Source organism: Manacus vitellinus, unplaced genomic scaffold (genome assembly GCF_001715985.3).
Source record: "Manacus vitellinus isolate BGI_N305 unplaced genomic scaffold, ASM171598v3 scaffold_12_pilon, whole genome shotgun sequence".
In the NCBI taxonomy this organism is placed as follows: Eukaryota; Metazoa; Chordata; class Aves; order Passeriformes; family Pipridae; genus Manacus; species Manacus vitellinus.
In genome coordinates, this window is record NW_021938949.1 from 6,842,831 (window position 1) to 6,859,824 (window position 16,994).

At 43.7% G+C, this 16,994-nt stretch overlaps 1 protein-coding gene across 2 annotated transcripts in view; it reads right to left on the reverse strand.

The window, feature by feature from the left end:
* SDK1 (sidekick cell adhesion molecule 1) overlaps positions 1 to 16,994 on the reverse strand; it is a 388,490-nt gene that overhangs the window by 45,198 nt on the left and 326,298 nt on the right. The window contains exons 1-7 of one of the 2 annotated variants that reach the window (XM_018067286.2): positions 16,583 to 16,663; positions 15,060 to 15,254; positions 10,843 to 11,044; positions 8,878 to 8,981; positions 6,765 to 6,835; positions 2,002 to 2,137; positions 71 to 130 (exon numbers count right to left, since the gene is read on the reverse strand). In XM_018067286.2, the coding sequence (XP_017922775.1) occupies positions 71 to 130; positions 2,002 to 2,137; positions 6,765 to 6,835; positions 8,878 to 8,981; positions 10,843 to 11,018 (547 nt within the window). In that variant the 5' untranslated portion in view covers positions 11,019 to 11,044; positions 15,060 to 15,254; positions 16,583 to 16,663. Of the gene's footprint in view, positions 1 to 70; positions 131 to 2,001; positions 2,138 to 6,764; positions 6,836 to 8,877; positions 8,982 to 10,842; positions 11,045 to 15,059; positions 15,255 to 16,582; positions 16,664 to 16,994 lie in introns of those variants that run through there. The other variant, XM_018067288.2, reaches the window with a different exon arrangement.

Here is a 16,994-nt window from a genome sequence, read left to right on the forward strand (position 1 = left end):
CATAGGAGTTTGCCTACAGTGTATTTTGAACCATTACAAAGAGTCTCATCTAAAGGCAATGTGCACTTACGTGTTAATTCATACGTCGTTAATGCAGAGCTGCTGTTCACTGTCTTGAAGCTGCTTTGGGCTATTCAGGGTAAGCAAAGCAGAAAGCTTGTTACAGTGCAAGGAAATAGTTATTGCAAATGATGTACAGCAGAGACAGAGGCAAATGAGGCAGCACACCCATACACAGTTTAAGCTGCAGGACTATACCTTGAAGGGCAATAAAATCACATCACTCTCTCGTAACACATCAAAAGCGCCTCGCTCACACGGGGCTGTTTCATTTCCTCCTCAAACAGAGGAACTCACAAATACACAACACAAAAATGTTCTGACTTTTAGATTAAACAGAACAAATGAGGAAAAACCGAAATGATTTCTAAGGGGGAAAACTCTCAGTGGTGCGTTACATCCTGATTTCTCAAGATGCAAAATTCAAAACCTGAAGAGCTGCAGGGGAAAGACCTGGAACGTGGGCCAGAGAGTGAACACTTACATTAGGACAGGACCTGTTTCTTTAAGTGTGAGTTAGATTTCCCACAGTTTCACTTAAAGAATTCAATATTCCTGCTGTGAGTGAATTGTAATAAGATGCTAAGCTGTGCAAAACTGCGGGTCAGTGAGGAACAGAGGTGTTCTAAGGTGAGAATTATGAGGAGAAAGAGGGAAATTTATCTGAAAATACACTTGTCTCCACCCCTTTCTCTCTCTGTCTCTTGACTCCCTGGAGAGGTACAGCTTGTTTTTTCAACTCTACAGCTATTAGGAACATTCCTGCAGGGCCAGGAGAGAAGAGGGAAAAGAGGAAACCGGCTGGTTTCACAGGCTCCCTGACTTGTGAGAGCATCCAAAATCATTACTTCATGATAATGTATACAGTCATTCAGCTTTTGTCTGGGAAAATCCCTTATGCACCTATAAGAGCTTTACATCTCTACTCTGTCCTGGTTAAAACTGCACAGCCTGAGAAATCTCATTAGCACTGACCATGTAAGTGAGGTCACAGTTAGGTGCTTACGTTATATTTAAAGCATCCACTTCTCCCAGACCCTCACAAAAATTCACTCTTGCTTTTGTAGAAATCACTTTTATGAGTTCAGGGTTCATGGAAGATGATGTAAGATATTAAAACAGTCTCACTCAGCCCTATTCTGCTGCTCTTGGAGTATTATCTTATTGTGAATATTCCACTGCCATCAAACATGACAAAAGCTGGTCCCTCCGTGAGCACATCTCATTGCTGGACCATATCTTTCAGGCTCCTGAGTGATCACATCTCTGCCTTCCATCACCTTATTCTGCCTATTCTTCCCTCTGATTTCCTTTTTAGTCTTTGTCTAAAAAGCCTTTTCATTTTTCTATTATTCCTCTCCCTCTCCACCTTCTTTCCATGTGAGCCATAAATCCTAGTGACTAACATGGAAAGCATGCACCTAAAAATTCTTGCTCATCCTTACTGTTTTCTTCTAAAATATGGACAAGAGCTTTGAAATCGTAAAAATTCTATTTAAAAATTCTCCTCAGCTGTTTTCTTACACAGTAAAAAGAAAAACAAAATGCCAATTATAAAAACTATCGAAAAAACAGCAAGAAAGAAAAAAGTTGCCAGCTGAGGAAAATGAAGCGTCTTTCTTTTGTCTCATGGTAGAACAAAGTATACCAGAGTAATCATGAACTGGAAGTAGTGAAAAGCAGGAAATCAGAGGATACCTGGGGGACAGACCATCAATTCCAGCATGCTGGCAGAGATTAGCATGGACCATGACAGTGCTGATCACACAGGATTTACTTGCATTTTTCAGCATCTTCACCCTGACTGTGTAAAACCTGAATTATCCCCAGCACTCTTAGACTTATGTGTTACTTTCATCGGGCAAGAGGGCTTATAGTGTCTGGTGTAATGACAGATTACCATTCTGGGATATTTTAGGGTCCAAACTACAGTAGGCTTACGTGTGAGCTCTGCTCGTAAAGCTGAAGGGTTCTGGATGTTTTTGGATTCTCTTCCAGGTCCAGTGTCATAATCCAGCTCCCGATAGTAGATCCGGTATCCCAACAGCAAACCATTCAGACTCTCCACTTTGGGTGGCTGAAAAACATTCATGTTCAGAACAGGCTTGTTAAAATGTGCATTGCAACAAACATCCATCACCACAGGCAGCAGCTGACACAGGCCCTGTGTGAAGGGGGACAGTGCTCTGGTGAAAACAGACATTAATAATGTGCAGGGTGGAAGGCTGTGTAATTTGAAAAACACAAGTTAAAGGCAACTGTGATGACTTCCCTCAGCTGTGGCCATTACAAAATCCACACACGATGTACTCCACTAAGAGCCAAGCACCTCTCCTTCTTGCTCCACTGAAACTTGTGGAAACTTGTGGGTGATAAAGAGTATAAATAAGCACGTTCCTGGAAATGCAGGTTGTCAGCCACCAACAGTGGAACAGCCAAACAGTATTTCACTTCTTCTAAGATGAAAAGAAGCAGATTGTTTTGTTAAAGACAGAATTCCTTTAGTGGGTATTTCCCTTGGGGACTGATCACAGGGCATTCTTCATTTGGCATTATTTTACTGAAAGACTGATGAGAAAATAAAAAGGAATTGGTTTGTTCTGGCTTTAATTAGGAAGATGAAACTAGGTCTAATAATAACCTCGTAAAGGCATTTAGAGAGCAGTCACAGTGTGATGGGCTCTGGTGTGTTCCACACGTCCACTCCCACAGAAAAACCCAGGTCTCCTCCATAGCAGCTCTGAGCAATTTGGCCACGGGCTGGCTCAGACAAGATTTTTTTCTTCAGCAACATGCTGGGAGATGCTCAAAGACATAATACCTCAGCAAGGCTTCTTCAGCAGCCCCTCACATCCTCCTTCAGATACAGATACACAGTCAGTACACTGAAAAGGAGATTTTTGTCTGAGTGGCTTGCTTAAATAGAGACAAGCAAAGGGATTCTTCATGTTTGGGAAAAAAATTACTTTCATGAGCCTAATACAGGCTAAGAACTGCAGAGAAGAAAAGATGCCCTGAGTCATTTATCTTCTAAAGATTCTTGTACTGAAATTTAAGGGGCTGAAACTATAAATGAAAAGGATTTTAATGATGATCTTGCCTCTAATCCAGAAAGATCCCTGCCAGCCTTGAGAACTTTACTAAGGAAAAGCCTTCTGTCCATTGTGTAAAAATTAACCGCTGGTATGAAATGCTGTGACAATAGAAGGTAATACCACATGTAATTTTAATGAAGAAAGTAAGGACATTTTTACAGGAAAGGAGGAAGATCCTTGGTAATAACTTGGCTTTCTGCCTCCAGAGATGACAAGAATTTTCCATTACTCCATTACAATGGCAAGAGGGGAGAGACAACTGTCCTGTCTCGGAGCAAAGGACTTTGCTTTGGGTGAGGGCTGAAGGACTTAAGTACAGAGACTGCAGTTCATGGAAATGAAAAAAGAAAATTATGTGAATCAGAGTATAAGGAACAGACACAGCCACCAGGAAAAGGAGCAGAAGCTGCTCCTGCAAGAAGCCACCTTCTTTTGCAGTTGTCCTGCACAGAGCCTGCTGAAAGCAACTCAAATCATCCCAAGACTTCATTGTTCTTCCTCTGCATGGTTGGAGATCTTTTATTCAGCATTGTTTCATGCTTGTTATTGTTCTCCAGGCTTTGGAGAAGCTCTGAACACCTTTCACTACTATTTAGCATCTGCATTACAGGATGATTCTGTGAACGCAGGATTGTGAGGGAACTCAGGAATCATCAGGACTGGGACCTCACCACTGCAGAGACCCACCTGCCTAAAGTCCCTTTCACCAAGAGAACAACCTCCACCTGAAAACAAGCTGATTTTTCTGCTTTCCAGTATTCCTGTTGGAAAGCTGTTTCAAGCCTCACTACTTGGGTGGTTAGAAACCCTCATTTAATTTCTAATCTAAATAATTCATAGCTAGTTTCTAACCATTTGTTCCTGTGCTAACATTGCCTTTTGGGTTAAATTGTTCTTCTCCCTGTGGGGTGTTTACTCCTGTGATGTATTTTAGAAAGGGCAATCATATTCCCTCTACGACTACATTTTACAAGGCAAATAAATCAAGCTCTTGTACAACAGCCTTTCCCAGTCTCAGACTGAGCCCCTTGTCCAAGGGACTAAGCAAATAGACCAAAGTGCCTTCTCCAGAGCTGCCCAGTGATGTTATGGCTCACAGACCAGCTGAAATGCTCTCCTGTGCAAGGAGATGAGGTGTGGTTTAATGGAAATTACTAGTATCTCTCTCCTGATCTTTTCTCTTTTCCAATCTTTTGACTCCTCTCTTTTTTTTTCTATATTATACTGAAGTTGCTTTAGCCCTGATGGTGCCCTTACAGAGAAGGGCTCCACAGCACAGCAGTGGCCTTGCCCCACTCTGACTTCTCCCATTTTAACTGCTAATAATCTTTTTTAAATTAAAGAAAAAATGTTGAGATGGAATATCCTACAGAACCTTAGAAGGAAAACCTTGCTGAAGCTGAGAAAGAGACTGCTATTGCCTGCCCTGCCATGTAACTGCTTAACAGGTAAAGCTTAAATTCTCATTACAGTCTGACACTGATTTGTTCATAGCAAACAATGCCTTTCTATGCTATCATGTGATTCTCCATTTTTTCCTTCCTTGAAATTTGAGACAGGAAAGCTCAGAAAATAAATGGTTTGCAAACTGTCTTTCTCCTTGCATGGAAATGAAGATTCTTTCCTGAAAAGGGTACTCTGGTAAAAGGTCAGGTCTTCCCCTTCCTATCTGTCTTCCATGGACAAAACTCTGCTTTTGATGTAATGGATTATTTAGGATTTTGTAGAAAGGCCTGAGGGATCTGCTGAAATAGGTAAAATGATTATGAGTGGCAGCCCATAATGTTGCACAGCAGTAAGAGAAATATTTTTGTGCTGTTTAAAAATAAATAAAAAAAAAAGACCAAAATGTAACTTTGAATAATTGTTCTCTCTAAGGTAGAAGCAGAACAGTACATGATCCTGATGTTAAGTGTAACATCCTCCAGAACATTTGAATTAACCTTGCATTATTGATACAACAGACCTCCATGGAAATTACTTATTTTCTTCCTCCTTTAAATTTAAAAATAACGGACTGATTGGACCAAGCAGCTGAAAGCCCAGATAGTGCATCTAGAGTTTGTTTTGTGAATTATTAACAGAGCTCAAAGTTAAAAATTTAGCTTTGCTTAGAAACCCACTCTCCCATTAAGCTTGACTGCTGTTTGCAGTTTACATTATTTCCTTGACACTGCTGTGAAACTTCCTCTTAATTGGTGGCTATTGTGGGACTTGAAGACTTTTGTTTATTTGAAAAATATAGTATGGTTGAATTACCAGGACCTATTAATATTCATGTAGTAATGACATGTAATCGCCCACAACTCCCTTGAGATGGCTCTGGCACAACAACCCCATTTCATTTTCATGAAATAAAAAGCATCCAATTACCTAAACAACCACCTATTTCACATTAACCACACACCAATAATCAGTCAATTGGGGGAATGTTTATTTCCCTGGCCCATCCTGCCTCACATCCTCTTTGTCTTCTCTTTCTATACCTTTCTTTCCTTCGCTGTGGGCTGTAGTTGTAGGTGGGGAGGCAGATTCACATCCCTCCATAATTCCTTTGGTAAAACTGCTCAACATGTCTCCTATTTGCTCAACATGCTGTAAGCAATGTTGTTGCTCAGGATTATGCTGGTGAATTCGGGCCAGTCACCCAGGAGCACAGCCAGGCATATTTTTAAAGTGCTGCTGCACAGCAATAAACAGACCCTCGTACACATATTTTTCTTCCAAAAATGAAAGGAGTCCCATCTGTACTGTAAACGCATATGTACATTTTTCACTATAATGCAATCTGTCCAAAGTTATCCTTATTATGTGTGGGGGACATTGTCTTGGGAGCAGGGTGGGCAGAGGCTTTCCAGGATAGGTTATGGATAACGTGCAGTACCCCACTGGGTTCCCTCTATTAATGCTCACTCTGCAAAAAGAAGCCTCAGGCACTGGGTCACAAAATGTTCCTGCATCGCCCAGGAGGCCAGGATTGAGAGATAAAGGGAGGCAGAGGAAATGCCAATATAAAATGCAGACTTGGCATGAATAGTTCCCTGTCCAGCTCAGAGGGATCATGGAGAGCTCAAACTTTCTTTCTTTCTGTTCTCTGAAGAAGTCTCGATTTTTCTCTCTCTCAGAGCCAAAAGGGCACCTGGAGTTCCTCAGAGGTATGAATGGGATCTCAGGCACTGATCTCAGGCTTCTGATCATTTCAGCAGCAGGAGGAGGCCAGACATGATGTGAACCAAAAGGAGCCTTTTGATTACCTGATTTTACCGCCACTGCACTCCATGGAATGTTTTCCATGTAAAGATGCACATCTATCAATATCAACAAAAGGACAGGAGAATCTGACAAGTAATGACCTTGGACATGGCTACAGAAACTCCTTTACCTCCCAAACTTCTCATGGGGCAAAAAGTAAAAGCAACTGTCAGAAATTTCCGTCCATCACTAAAATCTATGCTAGGTCAGGAAAATAAGGAAGTAGCTGCAGTCCTTAAACTTTACTACAGTAGTTCCAGCTCAGGAAAATGTCCCTGGCAATGTACCATTAAGGTCAACAAGTCAAAACAACCAAAAATCTGTTCCAGAAATATCACATTTTTTCATTTTACCTACCTGCCACTGCACAAGGACAGAGGAAGTCGTGTGGGGAGTCACTAACACAGAACTGGGTGGTTCATCTGGAACTAAACGAGAGAGAAATGAAACAAAAAGAGTTATGGCAAAAGGGTGGAAAAGAGGCAGCTTTTATTTCTCAGATTCTCCTTCTTCAGTGCTGAAGAAAATCTTCCATCCCAACTGCTACGTGGTGGGTCTCAAAAGCAGTGTGGTGGATATGGATATTGGAACCCGGGCAGAAGCCAGGCACTTCTCCTACATCCCTTGCTCTACCTGTGGCCTTGGCAGCTTGAGCAGGAACAAGAAAAGCTGAGGGCATAAACCTGAAGGAAACTGCAGCAGCCAGTGCTCACAAACCACTGGGTGCTCATTTGAAAGGAAGTTAAACCAGCTGTGTGAGGGCTCCAAAGTGTGAGCAAACTGCTCCCAGATTCTTCATGAGATTTATGCCACAGTTGGGGCAAGCCCATCTCCTATTTAGGAGTCTGTGTCAAATAGTCACATATTATTCTAGTTAGGGCAGCTTGATTTACCACAGGTTAACCCCTTCCTGTGCCCATGGCCTGTAGCACACACAAGCACCACAGCAGCTCAAACACAGGAGGCAAAGGCTTATCAGGAGCTGACAGCCCTCCACAGCACAACGCTCTGGTGGCAGCACCGGGTCTGCTCAGCAGAATAAATGTTGAGTTTGTTGAGGAGGTGAGAAGCTTCCACAGCGTTTCCCCGTCGCATTGTGAGGGGGCCAAGCACAACTCTGGATTCACTGTAGCTAAATTCAAAGAGAATTTAAAATAAAACTTTAAATTCTGAAACAGTGAGTCAGTGCTGCCTCGTTAGCGCAGTCACAGCCCGCACCGATCCCGCAGCGGCTGCGCAGGAAGGTGGAGAGTCAGGATGTCATTAAAGGGCTGCTTGGCACATTGCTCAGGTGTTACATGGGTTCTTGTTTAGCTTCGGATACTCCTGAGCTGTGTCCTCTCTTTTTCTGACTTCAAGATCACAGTCTTTAAACGCTCCTTTGCAAAATGGTTTCCTGCTTTTATATTTTGGTGTCCTCATTCCTTGCTCTGTAAGAAATCCTGAAGAATTTCTAGCACCATGTATACAGAACCATAAAATCGTTCAGGTTGGAAAAGACCTCTAAGATGATTGAGTCCAACCATTAAGTCAGCACTTCCAAGTTCACCACTGAACCATGTCCCCAGGTGCCACATCTACACGTCTTTTAAATCCTTCCAGGGATGGTGACTCCACCACTGCCCCGGGCAGCCAATTCCAGTGCTTGACAACCCCTTCAGTGAAGACTTTTCCCTAATATCCAATCTAAGCCTCCCCTGGTGCAACCTGAGGCCATTTCCTCATGTCCTGTCACTTGTTACTTGGGAGAAGAGATTGACCCCCACCTCACAACACCCATATATATATTTATATATGTATGTATCCCAGTATTACTCAATTTTCCAGGGTAACAGTACATACTGATGCTTTTTCATACTTTGCAGAGTTCCTTTTTCCATTTAAGACATCAGAGCTACTTCTGCATTCAGGCATCGACTTTATACAATCAAGGAATTAGAAGCTGATCTCTAAGGCTAAAAATAAAAGCCTTGTCAATGTCATTCACAGTTTATTAGTCCTGATCTGCAGGATTAAATGCTCATGTTTCCAGGAGCTTCATACTCTTTCTTACTTATACCTCAGCAATTTTGCCATATTGCAGACTGATGTGGATTGTGAGGGAAAACAACTGAAGAAACTTCTTCAAATGTATGCAAGGTTCTACATTTATTTTTAATGATCTCTTGTAAATTATTCAATTTCTGCAAAGATAATGGTTAGTGCAGAGTTTGGAAGCCAATCAAACGAAGTTTAATTCCATTTTGAGACTCCTGAAAGTATGATTCATTGTCAGAGGGCACAGCAGGACACTTGAGGCTGCCTGTTAATTCAGCCATATCTCATGCTACCTGTATCAACTTCCTATGAACAAACCTGCATTGGCTGTTGATTTTCACTGCACAGTCCCAGTGGAAATCACATTGCAGTGGGTCCAGCAGACCCAGGAGCCCTGGGAAGTGCCCACCCCGTGGAGCTCCTGCTGCCTTACCATCCTGCAGGGTCGTGACCGCCTCTGTCTCCGCGCTGAAGTCGCTGTCCCCGATGTCGTTTGTTGCCTTCACTCGCAGCTTGTAAGAGGTGAACGGGTTCAAGCTGTGGAACGTAAAAAATAAGGCTGAGGGATGAAACCTCCCCACATCACCACAACTTGCCTCTACAGAGAACCTGCCCATTGCCAACCAAAGTCATTCAGCAGTTTGTCTCTTCTCCCCATCGCCTTTTCTCTGCAGCCTCCCCCAGCTTGCTCGAGACGTGGGGGTGTTTGCACCCCTGCTGCCATCAGCATCTTCTCAGATGTCCACTGGCCTCAGTTCCCAAAAACACTCCTGGATTCACCACAGAACTGGGCGCCAGAAAACAGACGTGAAGCTGCAACTCATGGAGCAGCCGATGGATGGGGCTTGTTGGGAAGGACAAGCTGTGCTGTTATTCAAGTTCTGCATGGCTGTGCAAAACCTGGCTTTCAAGGTGCTTTGCTGAGATAACCTCAAAACTGATCCTCAGAGCATGGAGGGGGATTACAGGTGGAGGCAGGTAACATGCCCAGGGTTGGCCAGTGCACAGCAGGCACTATAATTCAGAGCATCAGCCTCCTGACTAATCCCTTACACCACACCACTTGATCAGTGCATTTTGTTCCTACTGAATTTCAAATTAATGCTATTACCTGGATTATTTAATAAAGACAGCAACAACAGGTTCCCTGCAGCTCTTTTATCTATGTGGGGCTTTAAGATATGCAAAGAGTGATTTCCAGCTGACACAACCTTCACAGAGATGCTTCTGTCTTGGCTTGGCAGGGGAAGGTGAGGGGGAGGCTGCCTTTGGAGTCACAGGCAGAGGCTTGAAATGCAGAGCTGTAACTTACAGGGGATTTAGCTAATTAATTGGTAGTGTCTAGCCATCCGCTGGCAGATGTAACACTGACTGCAAACCCAAGTAAAGTTACTTGTAAGGAATGATTAAACATCAAGGATAATGCATCCTGATGGGCAGCACTCTCACATCTACGACTCTTCCGGACTTCCACAGGAAAATGCTTTTAGCAAGGAGCAGAAGAAATCTCTTTAAGCAGTGCCACCCTATTAGGACACCATTACTTACCTATAGCAACTTGAATAACGTGAATCATTGTTTCCAATCTTTTGTTTTCAGTCACATCAATGCCAAGTCTAAATGACATAGATGGCTGCCTTGTTTTTACAGGTTTTGACTGGAAATGTGCTGGCACAGGACCAGTGAGCTGTCATATACCATAGCCACTGCTGCTTTTATAACTGGCCTGAAAAATCTGTATCTGAATGATTTGAATACTTGATTCTCCTAAAGCTCATGGCTTTTTAGAAATAATCAGATTTGTACCAGCTCGTCAACAGAGGAAATGGACAGCAAAACAAGTACCTGCTCATAGACATTCAATTACTTTTGCCAATGTTACAAGGACTTTAATTACACTAGCATTGCTGAAGATATAATGAAGCCTGAATAACAAAGTTTAAACATTCCGATGCTATCTATAAACTTCAGTATGGAAAATACAGATAAAAATGGCTCTCATTTCATCTGGAAAAGCTTATATAGAGATAATTGCAATGCAGCATTCAGAGTGGATTTTAACATCAGTCAGTACTGAAAGGATTTTTAACTAGTTGTATTTTACAGAGCACTGTGTAGCTACATATGATTTAGCCTGAGTGGTGTTATCTGCGGTGCTGAGCTTCCAGGAAGGGCTTCAAAAAGATGCACTGCAGTCCAACTTTAATTAGATTTATTGCGTGACCTTCAGCAAATCTCTCAACTGCTGTTCATAACACCACCTCTAAAATGGGAGCAGTGACCTCACTTAACCTCTCTCCCTCCCAAGAAGACTGTGAAGCTGAGCGATGCTTGTTTTGGTTTCCCAGCTCTTGGGGAAGTGTGGGAATTTCTATGGTAGCCTGGGATCAGATGGTACCTTTCGATAATGCAGGACGTCGCCTCGTGGCTGATGGAAGAGGAGTAGGTTTGCCAGTCTCCACTGGGCAGTTCTCGCACTTGGACTGTAAAATATCGGATTGGTGAAGATCCATCACTTCCAGGGACCCACTTCAGCAGCAGACTCCGTGAGGACACGTCGCTCTGGGGGGTCATCACCTGCCTGGGAGGTGCTGGTCGTTCTGCAATTAAACCATAATTCGGTGCTGCTTTGAGAGGAAATTCCAGACAACGTAAAATGTGACAGCCTGATCAGATTTTCATAGTGGTAATGCCACAGGAGATTGAACTTTTGGATGAAGTATACAACCATCCCATTCCTTAACCTTCTCCTGCAAAGAGGAGCACTAAAACTGACTCTTATCTCCCTGCATCAAAGGTCAGCATTGAATATACACCTTCCTAGCAGTGAACCTCAAACTTGAGAGGGGTCTTGGCCTGGAAGGTTAAGGAAGAATCACTAGGACTGGTAGTCAAGCAAAGCAAGGCAATCTTTACTGAAACTCACCTGTGCTTCTGTCTGCAGTTGCTCTTTTGAAAGAATTTGCCTATAAATTAGCTCACTTTTTAACCTATTCTTACTCCTTGGTACCAGGGACTTTGTTCTCTCTGTGCTATGTAGCATCCTTTTCCCCCAGCTGCTGCCCAGTCGAGGCACAAAGGAGAGAAAGGGATGAGCTGGAACAGGCTGTTGTGTTGCAGAGTCCAAGCACACACAGCTGATACTGAATTCCTGCACCAGCCCTCTCTGGCAAGGATCTGGGAACCATCAGCAGCTCCTGGTGCTGCTGCTTCCAAACCCAGGCCTGGAGCTAGTGGGGAGCTGGGGCTGGAGCATCTGCTGCAGGTCACTTCCAGAGCTTCCCAGCTCTTCCCTTTGTACCCACTAACCTTGAACCTGCAAAGTCAAATCAGCCTGTGCTGAGGGAGATCCCTCCAGAGTAATTACCAGCACACCTCTGAGATGAGCAGGGAATGGTAATGCAGGTGTAAGCATGCCAGTCCCCAACTGTTTCATTACAGATCTCCTTTCCTGTCACCGCATCTCAGCACTCCATCGATTTCAATAGAGAAACTCTATAGAGTGAGGAATAATTGTTTAATTGTTTATCATGAAGATTATTGATTCTGATTAAAATGTGTGGCATGTAATAAAGCAAAAATTGATTGGAGACACCGCAGTGACTTGCTTTTGAGAAGCAATTCAATTCAACTTCATCAGCACTTGTTTCCATAAACACACCTCTGCCTGCCTGGTTCCTCACAGCTCCATATGGCAAGCACTTCATTTCCCTGCCACTGCCTAAAACCATTTCCTGTGTGTTCTGGCATTTCTCTGCAGCCTGCTCTTGCTGACATCAGTGCCCAAAGACTTGTAAGCTATTAGCTGGAGGAAGCCCTGGGTGCCAGCAGCCTGCGAGCCGCAGTACAACGCAAAAGGTCAGTGCCTTACACTGACAGGCTGAGACAGGTATGCAGGTTATTCCATCCAAGGAAGTGAGTGTCATGCAGGGATTTTATAAACTCTGCTGATGTGCTTTGCTGTTGTGGGCAGGTCAGATCTTGCAGTCAGTCTCCCACGGCTCGGTTTCCTTCCGCTGCTAATGGGAGATCTTAAAATCTTCTGTGTTGCAAGATATATTCCCTGACTGTTTGTACAAAACCATTAGTATAAAGAGTTTATTTATGGGAGTTTAGCCACAAGCAAATGCTAAGGTGAGCTGTTTGTGCAGGAATGTAAGGCTTGACTGTACCAGTCCACATGACTCTATGGACTACTTTTAATTTCTTGCTACATTTACATTTTCTGACTCAGTTCTGCCCTGAACACTGGTGTTGATTATTCTGAAGTACCACTGTGTAGATCCAAAGCACTGCAGCAGAACCTCTCGAGAACACAGCCACAATATAATTTGGGATCTATAAATTACAGGTATCATTGTAAAATGTAAAATAATGTATTTTCCTTATCCAAGGACACAAGTGAACAATTTTGCTAATTTTCAAGGGAATTTTTGTGTCTGTCTACCTCAGTATTGAGGACTACAAGGATATCAAATGCATTGTTATTAATGGAAATAAAATATCTTTTTTACTCTAGGATATTTACTGTTATATATACAAGTTTTGGGTTAATTTCTTGTTAGCAGAATAGCTGCACTGGATAAATTTCTTTATCACCCCCTTATATTGTTCTTGCTGACGTGAGAATACACATTCTTCTCCCTACACTTTATACACAGGATCGCTTCAGTTAACTCTTGGTTCCATAGCATGTGTAGAGACAGCAGAGCTGTCCATCAAAAAGAGAAAGGGTTCATACTATACTATGACTTGCCTTCTCAAGATAACCCTAAAGCACTGATAGCAAGAAGGGATCATTGTTCCCACAGCAGAGCCGGGAGTTCTGACTTGAGCTATTGTGTATCCTCGTGCAAGGTCTGGGAAATTTGAGCACATTTTATTGAGAAGGAGAGGCTCTGAGCTTTGAGACTCCACTTTATTTGGCACGGTGGGTTTTTTTGAAGCTTCCACATGCTGGACTTTGAACTTCCCCTTTGACAGCAATCAGACAGGGGTGGAAGAAACCTTGAGCAGATAAATCTCTTTGACGGACAGTATCTTTAGCAGAGGCATTCTCAGGTTTCAAATACAGCTCCAGAGGTTCTCTCTCTGAGGACTGCACTGTTATGCACGGAGAAGGCTGCACATGACCTAGAGGGCTATGCCAGTGGGAATTTTAACTCCAACCACACAGGCCAGAAGTAGTTGAAATGCACCTCACAGGTTCTTGCTGCTGGTGGTTGAGCATCAGACCAACGCCCTCTCTTCTTAGAAGTGTTAGAGGAAAACAACAGGGAAGACATTGTGGACAAATAAAATGGGGAATCCTTACTCTTGCCCTAAATGATTTGCAAGGTGTAGAAAGGACTTTAAACAAAAGATTACTTAGTAGGCACACTTTAAGAACTAAAAGTAAATGTAACTGGTTGTATCATAGTGCAAGAATGGGGCAAGAACTAAGACCAGGCCCAGAAGCACATGTAAAAGTTCTAACAATAGTTGAAAGACATCTGAGGAGGTCTGCCCTGGTGACCTGCTGAAGTGTGCTTCTCTCTGAACAGTGATTTTTATAAATCACACAAGCTGCATGGTTTTGACTTTTGAGTGAGTAGTTTTCTTAAAGATCAATATCCAGACAGCACAATGGGTCAGAGCAGCACGTCACGCAAAACCCAGTGATGCTGGTAGAGTTACCCTGGCTGCTTTTGACTTTGTCAGCTCAAGGGACCAGATACATCCTTTGCATATGGTGCAAGACCAGAGGAAAACCCACCCTCCTGTTCTCCACCAACATATTCACCAAAATATCCTCTTTTAGCTCTGAATTAAAAAAAAACCCCAGAAACAAACCTTCATGAACAAGTAGAAAATGCAATTTTTCTATCTGGCAGCTCTGTTCTAAAACTGGAAAAAGGAGCAGTTACTTGAGCCAAAGCATTAAAAACAAGCAATGATGCAGAGCAGATCCTGTAATACCTTACACGTCTTTCACATTTTGATACGTTTGGTATCTGAGCATCTGGTTTCATTTATAGACATGTATAAATGCTGACTTCAGGCAGATTCCCTTCAGAACAGAATTTGACCAGAGATGCAGATTGCAAACAACCATTTTATGGTTGATGGAAGAAACAGAAAAGGTCTGGGCAATCCAGATGCAAACGCTCTGCTCGAGCGTGTGGCAGTGAAAGGCCAGAGTAATTACAGACACATTAGGTCAGGGCTGAGGTACAATGGAGGAGCTGTGGAGAAATTCTGCAACACCACTGCCTCTCATTTTGTGTTCCTTAATCAATATAATTCATCCATCACTTACTTTCTTAAGACTGCAATCTTTCTAGAAAACGAGAGAGCTGAAAAAAAGCCATCTGACTGCAAAAGGAGGCTGCATATGGCCAATATAGCAGCTGATGGAAAAATCAATTCCAACAGCCCGGCAGGTTAGAAGAACTGTGCCTCATAAAAGTCTGTCTTGCTTTCTCAAATCATGATGTTGCTATGGTTTGGGGCAGGTTTATGGGGTGAGAAGGAGGAGGTGTACAGGCTGTGGGCTGTTATTAAAACTCCCCTAAGCACAGCTCAGGCTCCAAGGCAGGCACGGGAAGGCTCTCAACCCGCAGCTGGAAGCATTACCTCGTTTTTCGGTGGTGATCACCGTGGCTTCCAGGGGCTCCCCCCAGCCCTGCCTGGTCTTGGCAGATGTCCTGAAGATGTAGGCTGACTCCGGGGTGAGGTCTGTGGCCGTGAACTGCCGCACTGTCGAGCCGACCTCCACCGTGGTGAACTTGTTGGGGCTGCTGCTGGCCAGGCGATAGGCGACCTGGTACCCTGCAAGCACAGCACCAGCCAGAGAGGGGGAAAGGGTGAGCTGCTTTTACTAGCAGGGACAAAAGAGCACCAGAACTATTAGTTTATCATAATTACTTATCTGAGATCAGAAGAAAGTAATTTACTTCCTTTGCTGTTGTAAAACTCTGCTCTACAGCAGATGCCATACGCTACAAGGGAAATCACACACAGCGGTGCTCACAAGGGCCTACTGAATGTAACTGCCACAAAACCCAGTTCACATTCCATCCTTTATACCAACAAGATGCAAAACCAGTTTAATCTTTCCTGAGCATACTGGTACCTTTTTGGCAGTCAAAGGAACAAAGAGAGCTGGTGCAATATGTCACCTGGTTGAGGCGGTTCAAGGCAACACTCCAGTTTCATCTTTCCACCCCAGCACACGTGTGCATGTGTGTGCACCCACACTCAGGGGTTGTTCTGCCCTCTCACAGTTTCAGCACTGGCTTAAACTCAAGGTTCTCCAGCTGCAGCTCCAGCAGCTGGATTGCCCAAACTGTGCAGTCTTATCAACCAGTCAAGGCTTGTTCCTCCTTTCTGCATTTGCTTTTTCCCCAGCTCTCCCATGCCCCTGCAACTGTGCACTGGGGCCAGAACTGCCAATAAAACCACCCTTCTTCTGTCATTCAACACCACTGCCCTTGCCCACAGTCCAAGGAGCAGCCTGCAAGCAGTGTGGTCCTGCTTCATCCATGCAGCTCTCAATAGTCAATTCTGCTGATGATGCCTGTGAGTGATAACCCCCGTTCCACACTGTCTGACAATCAGGAGCTCATAGTTTAGCCCGTGTTATTAATGACTCGACTGTGCAAGGAGGGCTTCCAGGGTTCTCACGCACCACTAAGCAACAACCATCCCCCAAAGAGGGTCTGCCAAATGTTCAAATCCGTTCTGTAAACCCAGCAATTGAATCAGGCTCTCACTTCTGGAGCTCGGTGGTAACTTCCAGTCCAGCAGCTGACTTCCAAAATCAATTAATACCAGAACCGATGCGGGGTTTTATTGCCCGAGCTGAATGTATGATTAAACGCTTCATGGAGTTACACAGGGCAGAGGGCAGCCAACAAATCCAAATCAAACCAGCTGAAAACAAAACAGTCATGACAGAGTTCTGCCAACCCTCTGCTCGTCTTGCGAATGACAAAAGGGATCCGCAGCACCTGAGCCATCCCTTTCTCACGGAATTAATATCCCAGCTAGAGTTTGAACTCCCACCACATTTTGGCTGTAACAAGACCAAGGAGAGCCAAACCCGGCATGCTTCATTCAGGAAGGCCAGTGCATGAAATCTGAGGGCTTTATCTTACCTATGGCTATTAGACAAAATTCAGTGACATTTATTTCCCACTGTGAATATGCAACAATTGCCACGTGCCCAGAGTTCCTGCAGCCCCTGGAATGAATGCCACTGGCGTGTGGTGCACTCTATCATAAACAGTGGAATTTAATTGGGATACAGATGGTATTAATTTTGTTGTGCTGACTCTCACAGTGCCACTGACAATGCACCACTGCATCCTTGTCCTTTCTTCTCTGGCAGGTGCTCGGGGATGTGGGGCAACAGCCACTGCTGCTTCACATGGAACAATTTGATTGCACCAACACCTTAATAATGTTTTAATTTGGTCAGCCCTGCACTGGTTAGACAGCTGGACTTAATGATCTTTGTAGGTCCCTTCCAACTGAAATAGTCTATTCTAATGTAATAAAAAAAAAAAA